Here is a 19,350-nt window from a genome sequence, read left to right as displayed (position 1 = left end):
GAAAAGAAAAAGGATCATTTTTCAGATATGCTTCCATGTGTTGCAACTGCTCTTGATATACACCAAACAGTAAAACCTTAAAACAATTTGAGAACTCATCTGATCACAAGATGAAGCATCCCTTCTGTGCTTTCTTCTTCTTTTTCTTTCGATTCGACGGCTGAAGTGCCACCTTAATAGCTGCGTCGAACACTGCCTTAATGTTCTGCACATCACAAATTTATATGAAAACTGAAATATATCCATCAGCAACACTATAAAGACTCTAAAGAATAACAGCAGCGGAAATTATATACTTCTTGGGTCTTTGAACTGCACTCGATGTAGCAAGGAGCACCGATTTGCTTCCTCAGCTCCTCGCCCTTGATTAATAAGAGAATCAGCATAAGCAGAACACAGTCCAAATGAGATTCTAATTAAAAGCCAAGATATTCACTCTTACTTGAGCGTTAGTAATGGAAGTCGAACCAGGGTGATCTATGAAAAACTGCTCGTCATCCCGTAGATCTGTGAACAAAGCCACAACATAAATTTCGTTGAAATAAGTAAATTATATAAAACTTTCACAAATTTAATTTAGGAATTAAACAAAGACCACTCGTTAATGTGTATGGATAGGTCAGAGAGATCCTAAGCTAATCATTTTGTACCAAATCTATGGTCTAGCCTACATATAAGGAAATTTGCCGAATTGGCTGTCCAGGTAAAAAATGAGAAACTAAGTGAACCTGGTCTGCATATCCTGAGCTGCAATGAGCCGATCCTCATCCCATCATCTCAGGGAAACCAAGAAAAGAACAAATCATTATCCCATTATATTAAGTATGCTACAGGAATCGAGAACAAAAGAAAACCTCAATCCTTATGAAAGAAAATCTTGTCTCCGTACCAACATATCATTTGTAATATAGCCAAAATTTCATTGCAATCATCATTCGTCCGCAAAAGAAAGCCTTGCTTTAACATCTAATAACCCAAACCAGTCTAAGATGCAACACCAGTACTGTTATTTGTACTCTTTCAACTCAACTTCCTGATCATATTTTGTAACAGTAACACCAGTGGTCCATCAAATGCTTCTTCGAGATTCATGAAGCCATCATATATAACTCATTCAACTGCTCAATTTGTTTCCTATAACAATTTTTTCTGCATCTCATCATCCATTTCTTGTTTCCGTATCTTTTGAGGAGCCTATCGCATCTTCAGATGCAATTAGATTACAACAGTTGTGTGCAGCAATGAAGGCTGAAATTGGAGCCTTAGAAAGTAATAATACTCACACTCTACCATCTTTACCACAAGAAAATAAATCATTGAATGCAAATGGTTTCTTAACTAAAGCATCAGCATGATGGAAACATTAAACTTTACAAGGGTCATCTTGTAGTTAAAGGCAACACACTGGAAAGTCGTATCAAGTTCTTCACACCGGTTGCTAAATTAGTAATCGTTCGGTGTCTTTTGGCAGTTGCTTCAGTTTGAGGATTACCTTTATATCAACTTGATATCATTAATGCTTTCTTGTATGGTCCAGCCCATGAATAAGTTTACATATACGTTCCTTCAGGTTTTAGTCGAAAGGCAAACAAATAGTTTGCCATCTACATGGATTTGGTTTGCCACTTTCACCTTTGCTCTTAAGCGTGTTGATTCTGTCAACTCAAAAGCAGACTGCTTTCTATTTACAGGAGTCCATAATTTTAGCTATAATGTTAGTCATTTATGTAGTTATGACAAGAACTAATTCAGACTCTTTCCGGTGCCTTGGTATGTCAATTTCACCTTTGCCATTAAGTGTAATGACTATGTCCAATCAGATGCACAAGAAATGAGGGTTAAACAGTATGGCTCTTTAAACAGAGAAATGTAGTTGGCCAAAGGCACGTGTATGAGAAAGTACAAATACATATGCAATTTAGAAAATCAAAACAAGTTATGTTCAGTTAAGATTATTACCAAGCTTTGTTCCAACAAGAATTATAGGCACACCAGGTGCATAATGTCTTAATTCAGGAATCCACTGCAGAGTGATAAAGAAAAAACCGATTAAGATAAAATAGAGTAAACAATAAAGTGATGAAATAACAATAAGCATATATTCAAACAAGATAAAAAGGTAAACAATCACTTTCTTACCTTCTTAGATACATTCTCATAGCTTCCTTTACTTATAAGAGAGAATGCCAGAAGAAAAACATCTGCACCTCGGTAGCTCAAAGGTCTTAATCTATTGTAATCCTCCTGGCCTGTTCCACTAAAGTATGGTATTAGATTGGGGCTGCTAATAATTTAGACCAGAGTAAAGGCCAGTGGAACACGAGAAAAGCAAAGAATGAAGAAAGAGGGTGCAACAAAGAAAAAGGTTAGAATTACCTGCAGTATCCCACAAGCCCAAGTTAACTGTGTTACCATCAACCACAACATTTGCACTGAAATTGTCAAAGACAGTTGGAATATAATCCTGTACCAGAAAAATAAAACAAATATAAGTAAAACAAGTTCCTTGTCACCCAAGATCGTATTACAATCACCGAAGGACCAGCTTGAATGAATTGTTGTACAAAGATACAATGAATATCACCACGGACCAGATTCATTGAAATATCAGCCTATTTTCATAAAATCTGAAATGCTAGATGAGGCTAAAAGTTTAACTTCTGGAGACTTGGAAGAAGGACCAAGTTTACTGGCTAAAAATTGGAATAAAGCCATCATTTTCTGCACATCACATACTATATCTTCGATAGACAGTGCACTGGTTTTTGAACTTAGGTAGCCTGAAGCGAGAAGCACTATGGATTTGGGCACAAGGTTGGATTTGAGAAAGCAGAAAGATCTGAAAACATATAAATAGGAGGTTTGTTTATACAGATGTGTGCTTGTGCATGTGCATGCGTATATGTATGTGCATGTTTTTATGTATATACATTCCATGTTTATGTATCTTCATCAAACACAAAAACCATAAATTACCATAGAGGAGAAGATACAAAAAGCACAAGCAATATTTTCAGGTTTTAAACATATCTGCCACTAAGAACATACAGAACATGACACTTAAACAATAACATTTTAAAGTACATATATGTTCTTATAAAATCAATATCAGCTAACATATAACACCAAGTTAAATTTCCAAGTTAGGTACTTAAATGGATGTTAACGTTGAATAATAATTTAAATAAGGTAAGGTTGGAAATAATAATATATTTTGACTGATATTTCATAAAACTAAAACTAATTTTCTAACTTTTTCACACCGCAACGAAAAATGTGATGTTAAAAAGACATGAAAGAAAGTTAAAAAAGGTTTTAACTAATCAAATTATCTAACCATGGTTAAGTTGATAATATAGAGAAAATCTAAAAGAACAGGATATATGACCAAATATTTTTTTAATGGCGGCATGTATGTATTTTTAAAAGAATGTGACAAAAAAAAATAGTCTTTAGAGGTTCTTAGTAGCAAATATGCAAAACTTCAAATCGTACATTGTATATATTCTTTCTCATTTTATTTGCATTCAACAACTTACACACAAAGTAGAAAGGTTTTGAACTATTGCTTTCCGAATGACGCAAGATTTTTGCATAAAGTTAAATTACTACCCCAATAAGCCCTTCCTAAGATCTAAAACGAAGAATTCCATAGATATATTGAAACTAATTAGGTGTGATAAAAAAGAGTTCCCCCCCTCCTAAACAAGCCTTTCTTGTAGTTAACGAACCAATTACAGTACAAGTCCAACGCTTTCTCAGATCAGCCAACCAAAACCACATAACCCAACATTGTAGATACAATTCAACTTACAGAATGAGCAGGAAAACAGAAAACGGAAGCATTTTTCCATCTATATTCCCTTGAACAATCTGAAAAAGGTATCAATTCCTAACTGCGCTCTTCTCCATGGAAATGAAATAAGAAAGAATCCACAAATTTCATATGATTTTTATCTGTTTATCGCGCTTAGCACTTACCGTGGGGAAAGTATTGCTGGTGTACGAAATAAGCATGCAGGTCTTGCCGACGGCCCCGTCGCCCACCGTGACGCACTTTACAAAGCTCGACGCGCTCATCTCCCCCCACCTACCTGCTCACGCTTCGTTCCCTCGACCTCCTCCGCCGCCGCGGCCGCAGCTATTACAAGTCTGAAAAACCAAAACCAGAGAGGGAAGGCGGAACCCGCAAACCTCTCAGGGTTTCCATCATGAAGACAAGAGCAGGTAAGAGGAAAGAGATCTTTTTTTTTTCTGATCTTTGGCTTCTCGTTTCCTCTTATCAGAGGGATGAAAGAAGTGCACGTTTGGGTTTGAACTGAGCGGGAAGGGCGGAAAAAGGAGGAAGATACGGCCGGTAGATGATGCGTTTGACGCGGTCGCGGAGAGAAGCAACCTCCCGATGACAGATACATCGACAGAGAGATGAAATGTCATTTCGTGTGAGAGAGAGAGAGGGTGAGAAGAGCAGAAATATCTCGGACAGCTAAGGTGATCAAGTGCAATTTCTACCCCTGTAAAGTAACCCGACTTTCTACTCTCCATGTCATTGGTTCGATTGTGGGCCCATATCGCTGAAGTGGAGGTCCATTGGAGAGGTTATTAGCTAAGATGAAACGCCTGCAATTTATTGTAATACGATGCATGCCAGAATTAGATTGACCTAACATAATCCAAATCACACCTCTCTGGCTTCCGAATTCAGATTTAAATCCAAAAGCTTACATCTAATTCAATTTTACATAGTTATAAGATTATTTTTTTAAATGAATAATTTTTTTACAAGATAAATGATAAAGAGGGAATTAGAATTCAATACTTGTGCATTCCCAAGTGCAGACCTAAAACCACGCCCTCACCTAAACGTGTTTGAAATGGCACAAGCACCACCATTCCCAAGTGCTGTGACCCAAACCTTGTGCATGGCAATTAAGGTTCAACTCGGTCTCCTTCCATGTGCTGTCAATGTTCATCATCCGAACTAACAATGTCGAGTTCAATCATGTTTTGTGATGCGTGATCAACTTTCCTCCTTTTGGTTTGTAGCTCATGTTGTATGGGTGCCTTGGACACCTTTTCCTTCGTTAAAGATGACCTAAAATAAAACTTGGCTCAGCGGGATGAAATGAATACATAAAAGGCGAGCAAGTTTATGATTCGAAAAGTATATTAGTTACCTCTTCTCCGGCCTACGCTCAGATTGATGATTGCGTACGGATGCTTTATTTGAATCTTTTGTCTCCTGGGCTACTAAATGCAAACAGAAAGATTCAATAAATTAGCTTAAGGAGACATAAATGGAAGGACGATAATATTGTACCTGTAACGTGTGTAAGAAACCTGATTCCCTGTGAGTGGCTAATGGTGGTCACCTTATCAGCTTTCCTGGTCAGTAATAAAGAGAGGAATATATCTATGCACAAGTACATGCATAATTGCAAGAGTAATTTGGTTCAGATATGAGCATCTACAGATTTAATCTGGTTCCTGAGGCATCCTAAAATAAGGTTCAACTTGAATCTCATCCATCAAACATACCAGGCTTGATCTCGAAATAATTGAAGAAACATGTTAAGGACCAAAAGAAACCAGAAGCAAAAGGTTAAATGCCAGCAAGTCCATCTTAACTCAAGTTAAGTTGGTGAGATAGAAAAGAAAAAAAAAAAGGAAGAAAGAAAAAGATTAGAAAGAAGAGGAACTTTATAGATTATATTATTATTGTAACAAACTTCACCTTGAACTCATAATTGTAATGATTCAAAAAATATCATCAATGAGACCTTAAAAATTGATGCACTAGTCAATCTAAAGGAAATCACCTTGAACTCATAATATTGGTCATCTGTTCTGAAGACAATCTTCACAAATTTTTACAGTGCAACTTAAGTATATATCATCCCATCTAAAATAAAACTTATATATCATCCACTCAAAAGGTACAAATTAATTCTTCTTCCTGACATGTAACACACTGGTGAAGAGCAAGAATTCCTCAAAGGTCACTCTAGTCTCAAGCATATCCTGGACTTAGTTGTCATGAATCATCTGAGCCAACCTGAGATGGCTGATGTAAGGGTATCCGACAATAGTGTTGTTGATTAGATGACTAATACTGAGTGCATCGTGAAGTAAAAGATTTTCTTACATATAAAACAAACTCTACAGTGAAAATTGTATTCAAGGACAGAAAACTTCCACCTACATGACCATAACCCTTCTCTTAAGTTACACTAAAAAATTTAGAGGAAAAACAGCGGCTTGGATTCACAATTAGTTCAAAAATTTATTCACTGAGGTGACTGCATTATTTAGTAGGAAAATAAATCATGAAGAACGGATGACATGATCATACAATCATTTGTACAAGACCATTACATGTTACATAGTCATACCAATTTTACAGAGTTGATAGTCTGAGGATCTATCAACAAATATTTTGTTTCAGATTTCAGCAAGAATATATTTTTATATAAACAAAACATCACATGCTTCTATGAGGAAGATAACCAAAGCAAAATACCAAATACCTCAAAGCTTTTCTGAGTCCATCAATAGACATCACTTTCACTGGCTGGAGTGGCTTTCTCGAGTTTGATCTCTCGGCTAAAGGATCAACCATATAAATTCCTTCTGCTTCACGCTTGAATGCAGTTTGTAAGTTCCTGTTTCCCGAAGATAAATGGAACATACAAACAGTTGACCAGTCAATGAGAATGTTGTAGAAAGTCAATGAACTGTAGAAAAAAGAACCTCAACTGACTGGCTTTAAGTATAAGATAGATGAGTCAGAAACATATTTAAAACAGTATAACAAAAAAAATATTACTTACCCACCCCTGAGTTCAGAACGCTTGGAAGTATACATCTGGGAAGCTTTCTGATAAAAAGAAAAATGAGGAAATAATAGCTTATTCAATTGTGTAATGAGTGAATTACATGAAATGAAATTGGTTGATCATTCTTACCGATGAGTGGAATTTACAGTATATTCCTTGACATCTGAAAAATAATAAAGCAAAAAAAAGATGCAAAATCAAATGTGTATGGTTTGCCAATAATGTAAATAAGCAATTTATAGGAAATTAGCCAGGAAAGAAAATTTTACATTTCAGTGGTGAAAGAAAAGCAAAGACAGCAAAAAATATTTGGAAAACAAAATGATGACTCTTGCTAAAATAAGATTAGGCTTGATACTAGCGATAGCATTTAGTCCAGTTGCTATGCAGTACCTAGAATGTTACAGATGAGATAGAAGTACTTAAAACAACCAATTTTTTTCCTTTGCCAAATTCAAAGGGATATAAGAACAAAGAAAAAACTGAAAAAGGAAAGAAGGATGAATGAGAAAGAAATCACAAGTGTTCATTTAACCTTTTAGAATATTCTCACCAAGAACTCTCTTACTTCTCTTTATGCCTCCATCTTCCTCAGAAATGTTCCAAAATTTAGACTAGTTTCTACAGACTGTTCTAGAAAGAAATTCAAAAGAATACTAGGAGATGCTGGAATTTACTTGCAGGTGCAGCTTAATGGACAACTTGATAGGAGAGGAATCTGTCCTTTTCACTGCTACAGCATGCAACATTTTTAAAATTTGACTATCTTTGTAGTGCTTGTCTTATTTGAATTAATTGGACCAGTATGTGGAAGAATTTAAATGCCGTAGAAGTTAATTTAGTATGCAGAATAGCTAATGTAAATAGTAAACCTAAGAGTCACTGGTAAAGTATTGGAATGTGTATGGTCTATGTTAAACATGTGTGTGTTTAATGGCAGGGGATATGTTTATTTTTTTTTAGCTCTATAGTATGTAGCAGAATTTGAATGTTATTACCTAAATGATTATATGCTTTAAATATTTTAATTATAGTATGATACTATAGGATATTATATAGTTCCTCCTGAAAGAATTTAGAAACGTTTTAAGCTCAATTTAGAATAGTTTTAACCCCAAGCAACTTCCAAATGATACCTTGCACCTAGAAGACTCCAACTTGATCAGATACAAAAGAAAATCTTAAAGGGAAAAAGATTAGACTTAGAGGTCACATGTAAAGAGGTTTATGGCTAGAAGTCTAGAGGTGTTTTGAGTATAAAAAATGACCGAACTTTTCCTTCAAGATTGCTTTTTATGACAATGATTAGTTTCATATATGAATAAGAAGAAACCTATGGATTTCTTGGTAATGGATTTCCAGAGTAAATCAAAATGTAGGAAAACAAAAAATAGAAGTTTTCCAAATGACTAAATTTTCAATCAAAATTGCTAACAAGAATGCTTGTGTTTCAACATTGAAATGTTTTGAACAATTTGATCCACGATATTATAGAAAAGCCTCTCTTTTTTCCAAAATGTTTATGTGTAGAGTAAAGACTTTCTGGTTAATAAAGTTGACACTAGTATCATGCAAGTGGAAGTTTCTTGCTACCGAAGTGAGAAGCTTCATAGATGAGGTCATTTCATCTTAGTGGGCCAGGGGATACTAATGTAAACAAAGCTCAAGTTTCAATAATCAAGCTATAAAAATAACCAGAAAGTCCTTGACCAAAAAATCCATGCACAATTGAACACATTTGATATCAACTCAACCTACTGGTAATCACATAAGAAGTGCATCCACAAATTTTCTCTGTATCATTTATCATGAACCCAGTGGCCTACCCTCTTAAAGATGTGTGCTAAAAGAATAGACAGGATACCATAGACGTAGTAATTAAAAGCAAGCAGCCTAAGATTTTTGTAAGTTAGGAATTTGAAAATTAAGTCTCTACTTGGTTTGTGCAGAAATCTAAAATTAGTTTGTGATTGAATCTTCTCATAATATGGAACATGGAATCTCAAAATATTTTGTTATCGAGTCCTTGTGCTCAACCAAGCATCTCATGATCATGTCTTTATTCTTTGTTTCCTATCATTCCAAATGTAATCCTCCAAACTGACAGTTCCTATGATTGAGCATAGGGTGCTTATAGTTACTTAGCAGGCATAGGTCCATAATCCATTATCACCTGAATATTGCTTGCCTTTACTATGATTATTTAGGTAGAAACTTCTCATGCATGTCGCTCTTGGGAGAACAGCCATGACCATGACCCTATGGGTTAAGAAAATAATCATATTAACATTTTAGTGAGTTCAGCTAGTTTGTTAGTCAGTGGCCATGGGATGTTTGTATATATCTTAGGTTAAGTGATTATAATTTTTTACGACATTACAGTTGGATCTATAGTCGATTATGAACAAAATGGAGAAAAAAAACTATCAACCATTCATATTAAAATCTATAGTGTATCATGTTATAACAGACCAATTCAAGCAAAGTTGGTCAGCTTAGTGAAAGGATCATCTCATGAAAAAGTGCAATTCGATTTCCCTCAGTGTTATCATGCCTCGAACAATTCAAAAGTAGTATTTAGCAGTGAAATCTGATCAGCATTGTGCTGGTTTCAACATTAAATAAATAAATTCCCAACTTCCCCAAGCAGTTTAATCGCTGGAGAAAGACAATTGCAATTCCCACCATAATGCTAGGAAACTGCCAAAGGCCACAAGGTTTCCAAACATGGTTTGACCATCAAAGGAGACCAGGGTGAGAAAACGGCAAACATACTTGTTTATGACCATTGTGCAAGCCATCCCATCTTTTCTTTTGCCTTTGCAGATGCCATAGTCGGCAGACGTCCCCATCTTGAGCATTTGACTGGCTGAATAAACACTCAGAGAAAACCCCTTCCCCTAATTAAATTCAACCAACATAAGCACAATATAGACATCATTCTTGATATATTCTTGAAGCTAAGAATACAGCACATACCCCAGCATCCTTCCTTACTCCAGCACTGAAAAGTGCAAATACCGTCCCTACGCGCTCCTTGCAGTTCATTTTGTATGCATCTCCGAACAAGAAAACAGACACATCTGTTTCATTCAAACACCCCATTTTCCATATGCAGTAGCTCTTCCCAGTTGAGCTCAATTTAGGAGCTCCGTTTTCAGTTAGGACACCAACCGTTGCCCAACATCCAGAGATAGTATCACCGGCAAGCAAATTCCTAACAAAGAACACAGTTTTAATGTTTAAGCACACAACGACACTTTTCTTTCCCTTTTTTCAGCCAAGCATTAAATCAAACAGCATACCTGATGGTAGGCATGCGAACGAAACGGACATCTGAGAAACGATTAGCAAGCTCAACAGAGGAAACCAATGAACTCCTGGCGACCACAAAAAGAAACAATAAAGAATTCGGGCAAACAATCAGACCAAAAAAGAGAACTGACGAGCATTCAACGTCGATTTTCGTTTATTTTCAACCTAATTCTGAGCCCTGAGAACTTCTCGACTTCGACTTCGTCTGACCTCCTTGGCTTGGTCGATTTGTGGGGAACCGCTTCGACCGTTACCGGATTATCATCCATGTAATCCTTGACAGCATCGCGGAACACCGACATGTTGGCCGGTCGAGAAATTCTCGGGGACCCGTCATCCGAAGTGTACCCTAGAACGTAAAGAATCAGATCAGAAGTTTTAGTATGAGGAGGAAGAATCGAAAGAGGAGGAGGAGGAGGAGTCACCTGAGGGATGAGGAGGAGGAGGAGGAGGACGGGACGAGGGGGAGGCGGGTGGGGTCTCCAGCACTCGCTCGTCTCGGAGGGAGAGGAGGAGGTCGAGGTCATCTCCATGGGCTGCCATTTTGCATCAGTTTCGGGCCTCGGAGAGGGAGCAATCGATCGAGGGAAGACTGGTGGCGACGAGGAATCGTAGGTGATGAGAACAAGCAAGCTGTACCGAGGGGGTTTGGAAACGAGGGAAATGGAGGGAGGTTCGAATATTTTGGCGGGAAAGTGTGACTGGCATCGTAGCAATAAGAAATAAGATAAAATAAAATGGAAATGGGGATTCTTCGTTTCCTATGTAATCGTCGTTTCCCATTGGATGGAGTAAGCAATATCGTTGAGGTCTTTAAATTAAGATAATTAAAAAATATTAATTTATATTAAATTTTTCTTAATATTTACCCTATATTTTCTATTAATATCAATTATCTTATTTTTTAACTAGAGTATTTATAGGTCAACTTAATATATGTTATCCATAATTCTAAATTTAGTTATTACACCACCTTACATACATATAATTTAAATATACATCCTTCTTTGATAAAATTTACCATAATAAATATCTATACACATTTTCAAGACTAATTATCTTTAGCATCTCGATCTCTATATTTTTCAAAAATTATATTGAAATCCCTATACTTAGTAAAATATTTAATTTTATTTATCCTCGTTATCAACTATACTAATGAAAATACTGTATGGTTTATTGTTGAGCACGTGCAGACTCAACGTCATTGTAGTCTACTACTAAGTACATACGATATTTCTATTAGTAAAGCTGATAGCGTGAGAAGAAACAGAATTAAATGTTTAACTTTCGTAAGCATATAAATCCTAATATAACTTTTAAAGGTACATAAATCGAAATATTAAAGATAACTAATTATAGAGGATAATATATAAATTAGCCCCACTTTATCATCATGTATTTTTTAATCAATATAACATAACTTATGCTCAAATCTTTCTTCTTTTTAACTATACTTTTATATAAAATAATAATAATTTCCTATTAATTTATCTTAAACTCAATAACTATCTTATGTTTATAGATTAATACTGCAAAAAAAAAATTCTTGGTTTACCAGTTATATTTATATATTTTAAAATATTGTTTAATAAACTACTGATCTTCTGAACTCTTCCAAACCTCAGTAAAAATTATCATTATGTCTCAAACCCTTCTAAGACTTCTTTCACCTCACTCTAATTCTACGGACAAATAAATACTTACCGAGACAGAATGTGAGCTTTATGGGTGGATTTATTTTGACCCCTAATGTTATCGATCATGATAGCAAGAATAAATGCCACCATATGTCGTTGACATGCGAATCGAGATGGTCAACGCAAAAGCCTCGTCATGAATCCAAATGGTCAAAGAGAGTACGTTCAAGGACAGATCTGCACACGAACATTGCAACGATTTGAAGGAGTCATCCACGGCTTATCTGTGTCGTCGGTCTCTCCACCATCCTTCACCTGCCTAAATATAGACCCAATCCTTCTCTCTCTCTCTAACCCAGACAGTATAAATAGGCGCTCCTTCCTTGCCTTCTCTCGCCCTTCCCTCCGACGCTCCCCAGCACAACCGCCTCCGTCTCCGCAGGAATCCATGGGTGGCTGTGGGAGTAAACCCAAAGACATCTACTGCGAGACACCTGAGGTGCCACGGGCCGACGTGAAGGCCCCCGCCCCCGCCGCCGCCGAGGCCGCTGAGGTTTGTGGAAGCCCAATATTATTTGCGTGGATTATCGATCTTGAGACATCTTCCTTCTTCGATCTCAAACTGTACATGTGCGTAGGTTGTGGCCGCCGAATCCGGCGAGAATGCCATGACGGGAATCGAGGAGGAACCAGAGACGAGTGAGGCGAAGCACGAAGCGGATGGGCCTAGCGGAGGAGACGGCGACGCGGACGCCGACGAGACCAACGTGGTGGAGGTGGAGGTGGAGGGGAGCACGGAGGAAGAGACCACGGCGGCGGAACAGAAGCCATCACACGGTTGAAATGGCACCTTCTCGCTTCTGCACGAGAATATGTGACTCCTCCGAAACGTGTTATTGTTTGCATGGAGAAGAAATAAAAGAAAGGAAAAGGGAATAATTAATGTGCTGTTTATTTGGCTTTGTGTTGTTGGATATGCAAACATGTCTTTGTGATCGCAATTCGGAATTGATTGTAGAAGTGAAATTAATTGCATTATTATTATTTATTTTATTATTATTATTGATATCATTTCTTATTTCTTCTTGACGACATCTCAAGAGGAATTTGTCAATCTACTTCTTATATCTTCTATCTTACAATAAATTCTATTAGGATTATATTCGTTACGACTCTTTCGAAGGCGATACATTTTCATTTGTTATAAATATCAAAAGTTTATGAGAAGTTCGATCGAATAAACTATTAGCATGTACGTAAAACTTTTTATACCTATTTAGACAAAAAATTGATAAACATGATAAAACGTAGGCGCGAGTAATGTGTGCATTAAAGTGTGTTAGAATATTAAATAAACCTACATAACTTTAATATGGATTGATTTAAAAGTTTAGTTAAAATATAAGTTTCATTATAATTGAAGAAAAAAATCTTAATCTAAACCCCTCTATGGAGGGTCATACATTTGATCTGTGCTCTGTGCTCTGTGCTCTATTCTATCATAACATACTGTCCATTCTCTAAACCTATCATTCCACATCAATTTTTGTGGAACAATAAATAGACCAAATTTCTATTATTATTTAAAATGTAAATTGAGGTGATAACTTGGACCTAATCCTTTACCTATGACTTCCATTTGAGGTAAATGGCTCTATCAACATCGATAGTAAATATTAGTCTATATAATGATCAACATATTAGCTTTTAAAGTCTTTCTTTTGCTAGATAAGTTTGGGCATGCATACCAGTTCTAAATGTTTGGGACAGTGCTATGATCCATCTATTATCGACCGTCTTACAAAGTAGCACAGCGTTGATCTCTAAATTCCAAAAATTCCATAGTCTTGGGAATTTTGTTCTGTATCTAAGCTCTTCTAAATCTGTCTCACACCTGTTGCAAAGTATTGTAGTAACATATGCTTGTTCTCAATAATCATTTGTTAGATTATGTGACATCATTGTTAGATTATATGATATTATCTAGGGTATATTACAATATAATTGGTTTATGATTATGATTATCGATTAATAGAAATAAGATAAAATTATATTGGGATTTCTTAGGAGATACCTTAGTGGAAAGGACCTTCCTAATTATTTATCTAGACCCTTTATCGTCGTCTATAAATAGACAAAACCTATGCTGAACATGGGTAAGAGAATTAGTTATTAAGAGATTACATCTCTTCTATAAATCCTAAGTGTTTAGTTCTCCTTACATATTGATATCGTTATAGTCTTTGAACTCAGATAAAGACTTTTTGAATGACATCGAAAGATATGCATCGGATATTTAATATATTATTATTTATTTTAATTTTTAATATTAAATTTTTTCATATAACAGTAATATAATTATGATTCTTTATGTCAAACTTTTGAATCACAAAAATATATTATATATATATATATATATATATATATATAGAGATAAGGTTACATATATTAATAATAAACAATTCCAAAGGAGCTAAACCTAATAGTCCAACTAGTTTTCTCAAAAGAAGTTTTGTTAGATGGTTAAGAAATCAGCCAATTGAAGGTAAAATTGATCTAAAAACATTAGAAATAATATAAAAAAAGAAGGTTTTTAAGAAGAAAAAAAAAATGCTACTCTTTTTCAAATCTCAATGTGAAATAGCCCAAGGAGTCCAAATCTAGCTTGAGAATATACTTATCTGGATGTGATTGTAACTTTAAATGCTATTTGAACTGCAAAGATGATACCACCATGCTTAGTATTATTTGTTGAACTATCAAAAGATCATATATTCCTCAAAGGTGTACGCTTTTAATGTCTGTGCCAGTTTTTTCAGTATGGTATTCCCAAAATAATTATATATCTGCACATATTTTTGTTCTTTCTTCTGCACGTATCCTGAAAAGTTGTTAGCTCGTTTTCTCTTTTTGGCTGTCTTTACTCGGTAGTTAGCAGCGGCTGCATGCAATAGATGAGTGCAAGTGTCGTTATCTGCTGCCTGCTCTGAACATTCCAAGTCTGATGTACAAACCACGTTCACATGGCTACTTTTACACACTGCATTTATTATTACCATTTCTTTATTAATGTGTCTAACATCATCCTTTTCACGCACCAAACAACGATACATCATCATAAGGCAATCCAACTAACTCATTACTTCGGTTATATGTTGGTCGAAGAATCATAGTCATACCGTCATAGATGACAAATTAGCTAACATAGAGGACAAGCAAGATGTTCTATGGAAAAGAAAAAGGTCGGCAAACCTTTGATCCTCGACCAGGAACGCTCTACGCTCTACTTAGACCAAATCACGTTCCTATCGGTGTAAAAAACATAAGAACAACAGTGGCGTTCTTTTGCCTGGTTCAGTCGTATTAAGGGACCATCGCGAGCGAAGCCAACAGCAGAATCCAAGCGAGGAGGAGCTTGCCTCCGTTTGAAACCGAGGAAGCCGAGGAATGCTTGTGTGTCTGAGGCCTGAAGGATTTAAAATGTGAAGCGAGTGTTAGACGCTAGGGAGTACATGACAGCCGGAGAAACTTTGAAGAAGGGGATGACGTACTTTTGCAGATACCGGAGGAGACCGCAATAGAGGACATTATCTGGCACAGGCAACTCGGTTTTGTTAGTACGTTCTGGGTTGACGATCTTCATGTAGGCCTCCTGCCCGAGGTACCATGTATCCAGATTCTCGGCACGCACATTCCAAATCCCCACATTGTCCAGTGAGACGTACACGGCAGTCCATGCACCCGGGAACACCTGGGAAGAACACAAAAATTGTGGGGACATGTTGATCGACGAACCAGTTTTCGCATTAAGAATATGGCCTGAGATTTCATGTTTGTGATTTTGACTGCAGAAAGTGGAACAAGAGATGTAGAGAGAAATCCCAGATCAAACCATCATCATGCCATATAATTAGAGTGAAGAAGATTTTGCATACCACAGAAGAATGAAAGTAAAAACGATAATTTTAGGGGAGGATAGAACAGAACATCAGGACGTAACACTAATCTCTCAGCGGATTAAGTTTTTAGCATAAAGGGATTGAAAGCACAAGGCAATGAAATACTTGGCTGTCATGATACACAAAATCAGAGGTGAAAAAAAATATATAGTACACATTATGCTTTGATATGAACAAATTCATCAAATTAAGAAAGAGCAAATCTAGAATATTCATGATCAAATGAAGGCCAACAATTAGTATACATTGTGGCTTCATTCATGGTCATTGTAGGTAGAAGAAAAATTATCCTGGATGAGTATATATATAAAGGAACTGTTTTGATAGATCAGGTGTTTTAATAGGTCATGTTTTGATGCATAAAACAAATATGACTATGACATGGAAAAGATCAAAGAACACAAGGTAAAACTCATCGTAGATACCTGAGTCGTAGAGCGATAAACAGCGTCCCACTTGTTGTAATTGTTTCTACGGTCCTCTGTCCACTCCCCATAGTCCATTCTGTCATAAGCATACGGTCGATCAACTGAGCAAAAGAAACATAGATGTAGTAGGAAACACAAGGAAGTGAAGTTGCCTGTAGTACCCACCCAACTACGAAAACTGAATATCCATCAATGTGATACGTCTGAACTTTTGTGTCATCGTTCTGGAAAACGATCTCCATGAAACCCCTATATGACCCATTGATCACAGAGGTTCCAATTCGAGGTGGTTCATCAAGTGGTCTAGTGGGGAAATCAAGTGTATATACTCCAGTCTTGTTGTGATGATCAGCAAGCCGCAATGGAGTGGTAGGGGGAGAATACGAGATACCATTCAATGTAGTTCGAAGCTTTCCATTGATGATAACGGGTGGCATATTTCTCAACAAATATGTTCGAGTCACATTAATCAAACCGTATCTGAATGATCCTTGAGGATTAGGACGAGCAGCGCCAGCACTCAGATTTGTCCTGAAAAGCTTTGATGGATTAGAGGCGAAAAGATGAAACAGGCTAAGTGGATGAGAAGAACAATCTCCAGTTTCTAGGTTCTTAGGAACTACTTTTGCAGAATGCACAGAAATCTACATATGGATCACCATAAATTATAAGCACAACCATTAGCCAAGAAATAAGAGCAACAAAGGTTTCTTATGTACTAAACCATAAGAAGAGTAGCTGAGACTCGGACTGCAAACAAACCTGATGGATCTTGCCTGGTTCATCGAGAAGCCCTTGTAATAGAAATCATTAGGAGGATCAGGAAGAGGACCAGATGCCTTCCCTCTTGAGTTTGAATAGTGCAAGATGGCAACACCAGTCACTCTAGTCCAAAGCGACTCATTCACAAACCTGGCGCTTGCAACGATGTAGTAGTCACTGCTTGCATTCTGATCCATGGTGACCAGGAAAGAGTAGGATTGTCCAACATGTATATCTAGATTGGTATACGACTGTTGCAGAGTGTGCGTTCCTTCTGTTTCGACGAGAAGTAGGTTGTGATTTTGGATCCTAAAGTTCAAGCTAGTAGAAACACCGACATTGTGGATGCGGAAGCGATATGTTTTCCCTGTTCCAAGTGAGAACATTGTCGAAAGACCACAACATAGGTTAGCAATTTGAAGTATACCGACAGGAATATAGATGTGTGAATGAGCATGAGAAGAGCTGCACTTCCACCAAACACCGTTGCAAATTACTCGGTGAATCGAAGGATTTGCAGTTTATGGTCCGGTAAAGAGTGACTTGAATCGAAGGATGCCAAAACATAATTCGATTCTAGAGAAGTAGAAAGAGAAAAAGGCTTCTGTACTGGCAAACAGAGGATGATCACCTGGTTCGACATTGATGGTCTCATGGTCGATACCGTCCGGAACGAGTGTGGCATTATAGCGATATGGCCCCTTCCCGTTCATCAGAACGCCGTCAGGCATGCCGAGATCCTTCCCATCGTCGAGCATCTTCCTCAAGTCCTACAGGTTACTCGGTATGAATGTGATGCATCATTCCAGTGGCGCTTGCTATGTGTCGAACTCACCGTATGGTTCTTGATGTACCAATCGCCGATGAAGAGGGTGATGTCACCATCGGGCTTGGCGAAGGGCACCGGGACTACGTCGCGGCTGTTGACGATGATGCCGCCGTAACCGCCGGCGGCGCGCTGGAGGCCGAGAGAGGGGAAGTAGAAGAAGCTGCCGATCTGGTCCTTCACCTGGAAGTCGTAAGTCCAGTTCCAGCCCGGCGGGATTGGGCAGTTGGTGCCCAAGACCCCGTCATCCCAACAGTTCTTCCGCATCTGTATCCCATCCCTGGCCATCAAGATTCACATTAAGACCTTAACAAGAAAGACAGAGAGACCAGACTCAATTCTTCTTGAACTCATACATTCATACAGATACATCAAGATTCATCACCAACAAGAACCAGAATGGACCGAATTCCAACAATCCAATATTCTTTCTTCCCAAAGATCATCTATATGAATAGGGAAGAAGAAAAGAGAGAGAAGAAAAGACCATGTAAGGAGGAGATCCTCGTCCAAGCTGTTGCGCACGTTCACGACGACGTTCCAGTTGGTGGTCACGTTCACGATGGGACCAGGGAACTGCTTCGCCACCGCTATCACCTAGCAACAGTCGTAGGGGAGGAGGAGCATTAAGGTGTGCGGAGGAGCGGGCGAGGATTACGATCAACGTACCTGCTGAGGGACGCCGAGAGGTGAGGCGGTGACGTAGGAGACGTCCCAGTTGAAGTAAGCGGTGGGGTCATTGGCGCAGCACAGCGGCGCCACCGCCGCCGCCGCCATTAGCAGCAGCACGACAACAAGCGCCGCCGCCCGTCCCGCCACCACTTCCTCCATCGCTCGCTCCCTTTCGTTCCCAACAGAGACGAAGAAGAAGGAAACGCAATTGCACCGAAAACAGAGTCACCAAATTGAACCACCAGCAGCATAAAATCCCAAATCGGTCTTATAATTTGGTACGCGCCTCATTGATTGAGATTTTCCAGCGATTTTGTTTCATTTCATTTCCCAATTTTCCCTTGCAAGGAAAGTTAACCAATCCTTTCCTTTTTTTGATTCTTACTCATCTCCCAAATCGGATACTACCCGTTGGGATTTCGAGTACGCTCTCTTCTATTATTATTATTATTATTATTATTATGGTTATACCCCTCCCGTCCCCCTCTTTGCCCAACCACGAGCGGCAAAATGGGAGATGAACGGTTGGGCATATCAGATGACTGGTAACGTTACTGCGTCAGATTAAATTGAGGGGGTAATCAATTAAGTAGTGACAGAAAGGTGTAGGGAAGACAGCGGGTCGGGTTTCAGCAAAGCCTCCCCGATCCGCTTAATCAAAATAATCGAGAAAGAGAATAGATATGTAAGGAAAGTTTTAGTTTCGATTTGGATTTGGATTGACTTCAATTTTGCAGCTCATATTGAGCTGTAGATTTACATAAAATGCATGCATGATGATACGCAAGAAGCATGCATGATGATACGCAAGAGTCACTAAAATAATGTTTTATTGTGATTTAGGAGGACGTGATAGACTTTATTTAATTATATATTATGAAAATTATTTTATTTGTAGCCATTTTATTGGTA

At 37.7% G+C, this 19,350-nt stretch overlaps 3 protein-coding genes across 6 annotated transcripts; all 3 read right to left on the bottom strand.

Annotated features, from left to right (window-relative positions):
• LOC135581929 (rac-like GTP-binding protein 5) lies at window positions 1–4,393 on the bottom strand. Its single transcript, XM_065147515.1, has 7 exons — window positions 3,982–4,393; window positions 2,377–2,464; window positions 2,140–2,249; window positions 1,960–2,023; window positions 443–507; window positions 297–362; window positions 1–205 (listed from the first exon to the last, which is right to left on the bottom strand). Exons 1-7 carry the CDS (start codon window positions 4,078–4,080, stop codon window positions 104–106), a joined length of 594 nt encoding a protein of 197 aa, XP_065003587.1. The 5' UTR covers window positions 4,081–4,393; the 3' UTR covers window positions 1–103.
• A 418-nt stretch (window positions 4,394–4,811) lies between these two features.
• LOC135636007 (uncharacterized) lies at window positions 4,812–10,825 on the bottom strand. Of its 4 annotated transcripts, none has more exons than XM_065147511.1 (11): window positions 10,577–10,825; window positions 10,317–10,500; window positions 10,142–10,216; window positions 9,816–10,053; window positions 9,612–9,736; window positions 6,966–6,999; window positions 6,831–6,877; window positions 6,528–6,662; window positions 5,321–5,385; window positions 5,178–5,250; window positions 4,812–5,095 (listed from the first exon to the last, which is right to left on the bottom strand). In XM_065147511.1, the coding sequence occupies exons 1-11, from the start codon at window positions 10,692–10,694 to the stop codon at window positions 4,963–4,965; spliced, it is 1,227 nt and encodes a 408-aa protein (XP_065003583.1). In that variant the 5' UTR covers window positions 10,695–10,825; the 3' UTR covers window positions 4,812–4,962. The 4 variants fall into 4 exon arrangements, with proteins under 4 accessions (XP_065003583.1, XP_065003585.1, XP_065003586.1 ...); XM_065147513.1 differs by having other exon boundaries at window positions 5,321–5,358; XM_065147514.1 differs by having other exon boundaries at window positions 5,178–5,247; window positions 5,321–5,358.
• Window positions 10,826–14,903: 4,078 nt separating this feature from the next.
• Window positions 14,904–18,819, bottom strand: LOC103980629 (monocopper oxidase-like protein SKU5). Its single transcript, XM_009397077.3, has 9 exons — window positions 18,436–18,819; window positions 18,254–18,363; window positions 17,776–18,046; window positions 17,572–17,710; window positions 16,941–17,307; window positions 16,344–16,709; window positions 16,176–16,254; window positions 15,343–15,542; window positions 14,904–15,257 (listed from the first exon to the last, which is right to left on the bottom strand). The coding sequence occupies exons 1-9, from the start codon at window positions 18,595–18,597 to the stop codon at window positions 15,155–15,157; spliced, it is 1,797 nt and encodes a 598-aa protein (XP_009395352.3). The 5' UTR covers window positions 18,598–18,819; the 3' UTR covers window positions 14,904–15,154.
• Window positions 18,820–19,350: the final 531 nt, after the last annotated feature.

This window comes from Musa acuminata, chromosome BXJ3-4, assembly GCF_036884655.1.
Source record: "Musa acuminata AAA Group cultivar baxijiao chromosome BXJ3-4, Cavendish_Baxijiao_AAA, whole genome shotgun sequence".
NCBI lineage: Eukaryota > Viridiplantae > Streptophyta > Magnoliopsida > Zingiberales > Musaceae > Musa > Musa acuminata.
This window is presented reverse-complemented; position numbering and strand designations above follow the sequence as displayed.

Coding starts and splice junctions, on each gene's coding strand:
- LOC135581929 (XM_065147515.1), bottom strand. CDS start 4,080: ATGAGCGCGTCGAGCTTTGTAAAGTGCGTCACGGTGGGCGACGGGGCC. Junction 2,250..2,376: donor GGGCTTGTGGGATACTGCAG/GTAATTCTAACC, acceptor TTAGTGGAACAG/GCCAGGAGGATTACAATAGA. Junction 508..1,959: donor TCTTGTTGGAACAAAGCTTG/GTAATAATCTTA, acceptor CTTTGTTCACAG/ATCTACGGGATGACGAGCAG.
- LOC103980629 (XM_009397077.3), bottom strand. CDS start 18,597: ATGGAGGAAGTGGTGGCGGGACGGGCGGCGGCGCTTGTTGTCGTGCTG. Junction 18,047..18,253: donor GAGGATCTCCTCCTTACATG/GTCTTTTCTTCT, acceptor CTTGATGGCCAG/GGATGGGATACAGATGCGGA. Junction 16,710..16,940: donor AACCAGGCAAGATCCATCAG/GTTTGTTTGCAG, acceptor AAAGCTTTTCAG/GACAAATCTGAGTGCTGGCG.
- LOC135636007 (XM_065147511.1), bottom strand. CDS start 10,694: ATGGCAGCCCATGGAGATGACCTCGACCTCCTCCTCTCCCTCCGAGAC. Junction 9,737..9,815: donor GAGTAAGGAAGGATGCTGGG/GTATGTGCTGTA, acceptor GAATTTAATTAG/GGGAAGGGGTTTTCTCTGAG. Junction 6,878..6,965: donor ACTGTAAATTCCACTCATCG/GTAAGAATGATC, acceptor TCTTTTTATCAG/AAAGCTTCCCAGATGTATAC.